Raw genomic sequence first — 10,202 nt, 5'->3', positions numbered from 1 at the left:
CACTGTCACATTTTATAATTATTGTTTATAATGAAACCCGAAGCCAATTTATGAGGAAATAAACTTGAAGAATGTATTTTTTTTCCAAACTGTACGTCAAAGGGGCTGTGTCAAAATTGGGATCCTGAGAACGTGGCCAATTTTGGCCAAAGAACGCTGCTACGTCGCAGCATAATGCAAACGAATGGGGTCGCATTGCAAACAGGCAAGTTGGAAACAGTTGCATTTTTTGCGACTCACTTGTCGTGGTCATGGTCTTTTGCTGAGTTGCAATGGAATTCGCAAACTGTTTTGGAGAATAAAGCTACAAACATTCCTTACTAATATACTGTACATTATTTTGTAGGAGTGCATTAGATAAAGATATAGGTCACCGATTTATCAATTTTGGCCAAAATTTTGGTAAATTGTTTTGCACAACTCGAGAGATGATTTTTCCAACTTTTGCCATTTTTTCTCTAGTCTTGAAACGTTTTTTAAGCTTTGTAGGGACGGATGAGGCCATGGTGGATTATTCATCATTATTTACACAAAAAAATGGTGTAAAAGTGGATTCCTACCTCTGATATGAGAACAATTCTTTAGCAGCCGAAAGAAGTACCAAATTCGTCAAGTGGCACAAGCCTCCTATTGGATTTACGTAACTTTTTCTAGCACCCAGACTGGCCATTTTTGCTGAGTTAGGGCCGGAATGCCCTCCTGGCCCAGGACTGTGCCATAACAGGACAGGAAAAATATGCCATCGCTCTTACCGAATCTCCACCACATTTCAGATGCTCGGCACCATGACCAGAGGGCGTCTGAAGGAAGCACCAAATTTGTCAAGTGGCACAAGTCTCCTATCGGGTTTACATAACTTTTTCTAGCACCCAGACTGGCCAGTTTTGCTAAGTTAGGGCCGAAATGCCCTCCTGGAAAAGGACTATGCCATAACAGGACAGGAAATATATGCCATCACTCTTACCGAATCTCCACCACATTTCAGATGCTCGGCACCATGACCAGAGGGCGTCCGAAAGAAGCACCAAATTCGTCAAGTGCCACACGCCTCTGTAACTTTTTCTAGCACCCAGACAGGCCATTTTTGCTAAGTTAGGGCCGAAATGCCCTCCTGGAAAAGGACTGTGCCATAACAGGACAGGAAATATATGCCATCACTCTTACCGAATCTCCACCACATTTCAGATGCTCGGCACAACGACCAGAGGGCACAACGTTGATCGGTACATTATTAATATTTATCCGGCACGAAAATGTGGACAGTTTACATATGGAATCAAGAAATGTAATTAACGCCCAGCCTGGTCATTTCTACATAATAGGGAATATTTCATCATAATCCGCATCTATCTTTCCATATTGATTTCAGCTCACTGGTCAGACAGCCCCATAGACAAATAGATAATAGATGGATGGATAAGGAAAGGCCACTCACACCAAGCTGATAAAACTGAGGCTGATTTATTGATCACTTAGGTCAACCATGAAACCAATCAATAAATCATCTCAGACCTTGTAGTACCTGCTCCACCGTCCTCCACTGGATAATAACTCATCATCATCATACATAGTGCGTCCTCGTCCCCAGCCACATCATCCGTACACTTTATCCCTTCCTCTCGATATACCTGGATACTTTGGCCATCAAGATCAATTTGGAGCATCGGTTGTAGATTCACTAACATTTGGCGGAAAAATAGCTCCAGTAAAATTTCCATCAATGGGCACCTTCAAGGAACCTGACGTCATAAGTCATCGTTGTCCATCGCACATTCTGTGTCCTTTGTGCCATGGATCGAAGATAAATGGAACCCATGATGTTGATGTTCTATGTCAATTCGATCTTTCCTTAGAGCGGGTGTCGAGAAAAAACGAGTCGATTATGAAAATCACACTCTAATCACAGTAGAGAAGATGGAGAAAAAAATGTCTCCATCTTCTCCATTGTGTCAGTCTGTGGAAATCAGTCACATGAACATAAATTCTTTCCTCCGAGAGCATCGGATCGATTATGGTAATGACGCTTTGGTCAAACTCTGATCAGATCAGAGAGTCAGCTTAGTGTGTTCCGATTCTCTCGGATGAGGAGAAGAAGGAGAACAAGATTTCTCCATCTTTTCTATTGTGTCAGTGCACAAAAAATCAGATAGCACTTTGATGCCATCCGAGTGCAGTCCAATTTACTCTGCATAAGAAAAAACAAACTGACCAGTACTGCCCCATAGAGGGAACCCAAAATGTCAAAAGCTGTAAACTGACGCTATTTTTGCCTTTTCTAGACTCAAAGGAGCAAAATAGCCTATGAATTAAAAAAGGGAACAGGTTGCCATTCAACAGCCTGGGAAAGCTAAATGAAGACCCCCCCAAAGGGTTACGGTTACATTGACTTTGGAAGAACAAAAAAAATAGCTATTTTTTTTTAACGAGTGGATTTGCATTCTCATACTTCTCCTTTTTTGCAGGATGCTAACATTTATTAACACACTGAGCAGCAGCAGTAGTGTAGACTTCATCAGATCCAGGGCTGTCCTCTCTGTGCATGTCAGATCATGCAGTGTCCTAGATTTCCACAGCCTTGCGAGGCAGGAGAAGGGTTAATCCCTTGGATGAACAGGTGAAAGGGGGAGGGGTCTAGTATGATAATGGCACAGGAGTGACGTCAGCAGCTGGGAGCAGCCAGTTCCACAGTGCAAAGCTCTGAAGAGGGAGAAGGTGATTGATACTGGAAGGAGCAGGAGCACAGTCTCCTACAGGAGGCGGAGGAGGGATAAAAGGACAAGCAGCAAGGACAGCAACAGAGTGCAAAGGGGACACAGAGGAGGAAAAGAGACCGCAGGCTGAGCCAAGAGACAGCTGCACACACATACACACACGGTGCCTGCAGGATGCTGCTTCTCTTCTATCTGCTGGGACTGCTGTGCTCAGGTAAAGTGACAGCTCCCATGGATTTCCACCCTATACTTTCCATGACATCACCTGCTAATAGCCTTAAACTTACCCTTTGCAATATGGCCTCTCCCTGTGATATTACCTGGGTGAAGCCCTCCCCTCCCCTATTCTTCCTATTTCCCAATCCTGAGGCCCCTCTAGGTTCTAGTGCTACAGGTTATGGAACAATCTGTCTTTGTTTATTAAACATTGTATCAGGTTTAGGTAAATAGTGACTGTTGTTATGTTAGGCTGTTGCTGGTATTTTTTTTTTTTTTTTTAGTATGGCTGCATTTGATCTGTTCATGTATACCAGTCCTATACCCCCCCTTATCTTCTGTTCCTACCTTTTTTTTTTTTTTTTTTTTTTCCTTCCCATTCTATAGTTGTTGTGTATATGTATATGTGTATATATATATATATATATATATATATATATATATATATATATATATATATATATATTTTTCGTAGTGACTGATTTGGGCTTGGACTTTGCCCATAAATACCTGACTGATCCTACACACACCCTCAATATTCCAGCCATCGCTTGTGAAACTCCTCCAGTATATATTGACCTTTTCTCTCCATGACAGCTCAGCTATGAGGCTCTCGTTTCCTTGTTTTAGTAGTAAACCGATATAAAGGAACTGGATTTTCTTCCTTTTAGCTATTCGGAGTAGGGAGTATCTGTAGAAGGGGTTAAATGCATAGTACACTGGGTATTGGTGATTATTAGTGAGCTGATGAGGATGGTCATGTCTATACTGCATACAGTCTAGGTATCTATGACTAAACTTAGGGGTCCTCTACTCATAGCCAAACTCAACCACCAGCTCTACGTGTCTTTTTTGGCTAGGTCCCACTCCCAAGCAATGCCTCTATAAAGTAGTATCCAACCATTGATTTAGGCTCTTTTTCTCTATAGGCGTCTATAAAGTAGTAGGCTGAATTCACACGATGCAGTTTCGCTGCAACTTTCCACGTGTGGGTGTTTTTTTTTGTTTTTTTTTTTGTAAATGGTAAACCATATGGTGCACACAGTGGGGGATATATGGCATGTATGTATGTATGTATGTCGGAAAGTTCTTCATTTCATAAATTGATATCTTTTGTTAGCCAGTGGATAGAAAAATATTAACATTTTAGAACTCTATGAAACAAAATATTGAAAGTTTGAGAGAGTGTGGGTTTTTCTTTCCCTTTCCAACATGTTGATTGGACAGCGCAAATTCTGGAGAGTTTTTCCTGTTGGGGAAACTTCAAAGAAGCGGCGTATACTTTCTCTCCCCCCCCCCCCCACCGGACATTTTTCAAAAACCTGAAAAGTTGAATAAAAACGGTCAAAAGATCGAACGGCAATGTGTCTTTACAATAGAAGTAAATAGGAAGAGTGCGTTTTGAGCTCCAAAAAAAAAAGTGTTGTCAAATCTTTTAAAAGGTGACGATAACTGCAAAATCGGTGAGACCAGGTAGTAAATGGCCAAGTCTGTAGACGGAACTCCTTCCAAGGCCACATTCACACGTTCAGTTTTTATTTTTATCTCAAACAGTATAGTAGAAACACGTCGCCCATTCTGAAATTTTTTTTATTTTTTTATTTTTCGCCCGCTCCTAGTTTTGGCTTACGAACACTGATCAAATATTGAACGTGTGAATGTGGTCTAAACGTTTCATTGGGATTGAGAGCAAAACTGGAGGCATAGTCCCAAAACTGACTGTATGTATGTATGTATGTATGATGTGTGTCCAATTAGTATGTAGTTGCTAAAAAACTTAAGCAGATGGCATCAGGTAATAGGATTTCATGGAGTCGGAAATGAAACGATAATGCAATAAAAGCGAGGCCCCAATAAGCTTTAGAAAGCCTCTAGTTGGGCAGTCTGGGTGTTGTATCCTCCATTGCTTCTTGCAGTTTCCAGCTCTGCCCTCATTATACCATCTCCCCCCTGTATAAAGTGAGAGGTCTGTGCTGTTCTGGAATTCTGAGAATGCATGGGTAATAATTAGATATGGGGGGAGGGGAGATCTGGGCTGTATCTCCGAGGGGAGTTTATTGTATATGGAATCGAGAGAAGAAAAAAAACCAATCCTGAGGTCACAGTCCCTTGTATACAGTCAGGCCTGTCACACCCAACTAGGAGCAGCGGCTCTGCATTGATTGCTCGGCCCCATCCCCCAGAGGCCAGGCGCTCTCACCGATACTAGTTATTGAGTTTCTTTGTTGTAAGGAAGTTTTTTTTTTTGTTTGTTTTTTTTTTCTGGGGAGGAAGAATGAGCCTTTGGGTTTCAATGAGAAACTTTAATGATCCCAGCCAGTGTTGCAGAATTATTTATCACCAACTCGATACTGTCGCAACAGGTGACAATTGGGTTAAGGCCGCGTTCACACACAAAAAGGCATTCATAATTTAAAGAATCCGATCCTTGAAAAATTCCGTCCGGAATTATGTTTGATACTTTTTTTTTTTTGTTTGTTTAAATTTAAAATTTAAAAACCAACTGCCGATCGGACAGTTCCAGATTACACCGAAACTCTGCACTTCTGGTTTGACCGGTAGTAAATCCCCCTCCCTGCAGTTACCTACAAGGTGTCGTCAGAACGTTGCGTAAAGGTTCTACGTTGGCTTCCGATCGCCCAGAGCCAATTTTAAAGGGAACGTCTGACTTTTTGCTTCTAGAACTGCGGTGATCGCACATTGGCAGTGTGGTGCGCGTGTATGATCTCGGATGATGTTGGTCACCAAAATTGTGAGGGGTAAATGGGATTTTAGTTATTTGCTGAGGTTGGTAAGACAGAGCCGGTCCCAGTTATCTGTGGGCATTAAAGGGAATCTGCCAAGGATGTTTTGCTATCTGTACTAGTGAAAATTATAAATATATATTACGGTATAGTATATTATATAACAAAAAAAAATATATATATCTATTTTTTTTTTTTTTGTTTGTTTTCTCTCTCTCCCCCCAACCCCCCCCCCCCCCCCCACCTTTTGGCATTTAAAGCTTTAGCTAAATTGATGTCTAACGCTTCTCATTTGTATGGTCCCGACAGACTGGAATGCCGCCAAAAAACGAGCAATGAGTATGGGACATATAAGAAGTTTGATCACATGCACATATAAATTAAAGAAAAAAAAATGGGAATCTGTCAGCAGGTTTTTGCTACTTAATCTGAGAGCAGCATGATTTAGGGGCAGAGACCCTGATTCCAGCTATATGTCACTTACTGGGCTACTTAGTGTAGTTTTGGCAAAATCAATGTTTTATCAGCAAGAGATAATCGCTACAGCACTAGTTGTCTCAAGCTGTGAAACCCCCAACACTGGCTTCTTTATGTACACTGTGCATAGGCAGAAAGTGGCCAATCAGTGGGGTGGGAGGTGTTATACACAGCTCAGCAGATATTCAGCAGACACCCAGACGTGGTAGTGTCCGCCGCCGGTACGCGCACTCTTGAAAATTACGCACGGCAGAGCGCATGTTTGCTCTGCCGACACAATTACAGGCTATGACCCCATACGTCCAAATCCCGTTGTGCAGGGAGGTTCGGCCATACCGACTAGGTGGAATATGATGGTTAAATTGCAAAAAGTTTTTTTTTATTTTCCCTCCTTATTTAAGATCTCCTTCATTTTCAAGAGCAGATGGAATTTTAATTTCTACCCCATACATTTGTGGGGAAGGTTACCGGCCACATCTACTGGATCTAACCAGTGTCTGAGCACCTGGCTTCTGCTTGCAGCATGGGACAGCGCAGAATTTCGGCCGGTGGTTTAACCATGTCGCTAATCCGAACTGTCAGTTATCGGGAGCGCGCAGAAATCTGGGAGGTAGCGCACCGCTCCTAAAGCAATATCACAAATAACTGCATTTTTTTTCCTTAGTTGGAAATTAGATTTAGTGCAAATATTTAAAATGTTCCCACTGATGGAGATCTCCTAAGTAGGTGGTCTATTTCTTCAATAATGGTTCATCCAATGGTAGAACTTCAAAACTGTGGGACTTGGGAGTAATCATGTGCAGAGGTGCGTGGTAGGCTTCTGTCTCTGCCTCTGTATATGTGGACTGTATACAATCCAGATACCCATCCCCCAGCCCTAAACCTCTGGTATCTGTGAATACAAAAGAACTAGGACTGGACAAATAAAGTTTTAAGAAATGAGTATTGTTCTCCTCCTACTTTCCTTTCATCATCTCCAATCTGTTCTCAGTGTTCTGGACAAATGTTATTTATTGACTTCATCTGCTACAAATCCCCAGCAAAAAAGACCTGCAGATATAGAGGAGACCTTATTTCAAAAGAAATTGCCAAGGATTGGCAGAGACTACAAGAACACAAAGTACACTTCTGCCATCCGCTCTGTTTTCTTCCTCCCCCGTGTAGGATTAAAGACATCACTCAAAAACATGACTGGCTTGGTTACCATTATGTGCCATCGCTTCTCCCTACATCTACAGACAGAAAACATCCAGGAGACGACCATATTACTTGGAAGTACAACTTTCCCATAGGACGTTAATGACTTGACCCCAGCAGATATGGGAGGAGGCTTAAAGTGTGACTCTAGTCTCGGAACTGGATTCATTTATTGACACCAGACCACATAAACGGCTTGTTTGAAATGAATGAGACCAATACAAATGTTGTATATATGTTACCATCCTTTTCCTTCTTGTATCCATTTTTTTTTTTTTTCTTTTTCACTCAATCTTTCTTTTTTTTTTTTTTTTTCTCGCTATCCCCCTTCGTTCGTTCTCGTTCCTTTATTCTTTCTAGTTGTTCGTTCGTTCCTTCCTTCCTTCCTTCCTTCCTTCTTTCTCGTTGTTTTGTTCCTTCCTTCTTTCTAGTTGTTCGTTCCTTCCTTCCTTCCTTCCGTCTCGTTGTTTTGTTCCTTCCTTCCTTTCTTTCGTTCCTTCTTTCGTTCTTTCTTTCTTTCTTTCCTTCTTTCTTTCCTTTCTTTCTTTCTTTCCTTTCTTTCTTTCTTTCCTTTCTTTCTTTCTTTCCCTTCTTTCTTTCTTTCCCTTCTTTCTTTCTTTCCCTTCTTTCTTTCTTTCCCTTCTTTCTTTCTTTCCCTTCTTTCTTTCTTTCTTTCCCTTCTTTCTTTCTTTCCCTTCTTTCTTTCTTTCTTTCTTTCCCTTCTTTCTTTCTTTCTTTCCCTTCTTTCTTTCTTTCCCTTCTTTCTTTCTTTCCCTTCTTTCTTTCTTTCCCTTCTTTCTTTCTTTCCCTTCTTTCTTTCTTTCTTTCCTTCTTTCTTTCCTTCTCGTTAAAGTTGTAGTTATATAATGGGACCTATCAATAATCTGTACACCTAACATACTCCCACTAATTACTATATAGCTCATTAGCGTGAGGACTCTATTGAATGGGTCGGTAGCTGCTATGTGTGGCCAATAATAATGGCCGCCTCCACTGTGCAGCAGCAGGTACATCTTTGCCCCTCTAATTGTTCCTGATGTCGCTTTCTCTATATCAGGCGTCCTGCCTCCCTTCTTCCCCATTCTTGTAATTTCTCATATTTTCTCTTCACTACCCCTCCCTGTCGCCCATACCTCATTTGTCTCCCCTTCGTCCCTCTTCCTCCTATTCATTTATCTTTTTTGCTCTTATTACAATCTCTTCTCTTTCTTCTCCGCGTCTATTTTTTGCTCTTGATTTACGCTCTGTTGCTCTCGGATTTTATCCTTGTTACAGTCGGCAGCGGGAGAAGAGGGTGTACTGTAGATGTAAAGGAGAAATTATCCAATACCAGTGAGAGTTGAGCCTGCTCGGAAACAGTCGGTGAGATGAGCGTTTTAATACGAGCGTGCTCCGTGCATAACACTAGTGATTATCGAAGAATTACGCATCTGTTTGTGTACGGCCATCTGTAGGCACATGGGGAAAAAAAACAAAGCGAGCCTTATATAAAGCGGATATTACAATATTGCTTGGTTTATATTCTGGAATCTTTCCAGAGGGTTTACCCATATCGATCTCCAGTAAGTCTGCCAGAATCGGGAGGTCCGGTGCAAACCCACCTCTTTTTATATTGGAAGTTTCTCGATCAGAAATAATGGACCCTCTAGGACCAATTGTCCTTTTGTGTGATAGAACTGTCCTTGGGACCTCTGTATCCCACCACTATACCCATCCCCCCCCAAAAATCAACCAATTCTACCTCTGTACCCACTATTGGGCACATTAGTCTGCCTATCCAGTCGATCTCGGCAGGGTCTGCAAACCGCCCCCTCAACAGATGATGTTGCGAGGAAGAACGATCTGACCATTCTGAATTTTCAGTGGATGATCTTCTTTGTTCTCCTTGATAAGCTGTCACCAGTAGAGTCTGACAGTGGCTCTCGTAGAGAAAAAGTTGGTGCAGAGTTGGGAGACATGGGGGGGGGGGGGGGTTGGGGTGGTCTGTAGCCTTTTAGGCTAGGAATGTGGCTGCAAACAGGAATTTGCCGGGACTGCCCTTCTTTTTCAGATGGTCCTTCCAAATTTAATTAAATACTAGAACAAAAGGTTAAAGGGGTTTACGAAAAATTCATCCAAAAGTGAGAGTTCCCAAAACATTGCCTACAGTAATAAGTATATAGGAACAGATGTGGCTCCTGCACTTTTGGTAAAGAGTATATGCCACTCTTGACTGCCTTATCTTGGTCTTGGCCTTGCTGGCTATTCCAAATATAAGGGTCTGGCAGCAGATAATGTCGTGAACACGCGTCCGATGGATTGGGGTCTATAGATGAAACCAAATGGGGGGGGGGGGGGGAACATGAACTCGTCATATTGGTCAAGGGTGTTGGACAAAACCCAGCACCACTATGGGACCCCGCTTTTCTCTGTAGGCACTCCAGACTTGATATTGCTTGGGCTAGACTGGCACAGGTCATACTTGAGCTGGCTCGGCCAAAGACTTGCCTGCCTTTCTATGTTTTCTTTTCGCTCCCAATGGCTGAGAACCTCCGGCTAAATGACCAGGCCGAGAGCATTCCTCCAAAGTTGCCAGTTAATCCATTTAAAGCTGGACTCGCGCAGAATACAAATTCACCTTGTTGACTTTGTTTTGATGAATGGGCCTGTCTGCATCTGGAATGGAAAAGCCTGATGCAACCGTACAACCTGCACGTATCTCGTTTCCCTTCTGGAGAACTAAAGCTATATAATATAATTTCTTGCGCTCTGAGCTGATGCGGAATTTTAAGGATCATTTATGCCATTCTCGGCCAATATCAGCCATTGTTTATTACGGCAATGTCCTTCGAGTGTTGAGAGGTTCTGATATATTCTA

At 42.1% G+C, this 10,202-nt stretch overlaps 1 protein-coding gene across 2 annotated transcripts in view; it reads left to right on the top strand.

Moving 5' to 3' along the window:
• Window positions 1-2,496: 2,496 nt before the first annotated feature.
• NECTIN2 (nectin cell adhesion molecule 2) overlaps window positions 2,497-10,202 on the top strand; it is a 61,568-nt gene continuing 53,862 nt past the window's right edge. The window contains exon 1 of one of the 2 annotated variants that reach the window (XM_077259835.1): window positions 2,497-2,925. In XM_077259835.1, the coding sequence (XP_077115950.1) occupies window positions 2,886-2,925 (40 nt within the window). In that variant the 5' untranslated portion in view covers window positions 2,497-2,885. The remainder of the gene's footprint in view (window positions 2,926-10,202) is intronic. The other variant, XM_077259834.1, reaches the window with a different exon arrangement.

Source organism: Ranitomeya variabilis, chromosome 4 (assembly GCF_051348905.1).
Source record: "Ranitomeya variabilis isolate aRanVar5 chromosome 4, aRanVar5.hap1, whole genome shotgun sequence".
NCBI classification, from domain to species: domain Eukaryota; kingdom Metazoa; phylum Chordata; class Amphibia; order Anura; family Dendrobatidae; genus Ranitomeya; species Ranitomeya variabilis.
The sequence above is the reverse complement of the archived record's forward strand: the minus strand, read 5'-3'. Positions and strand labels throughout refer to the sequence as shown.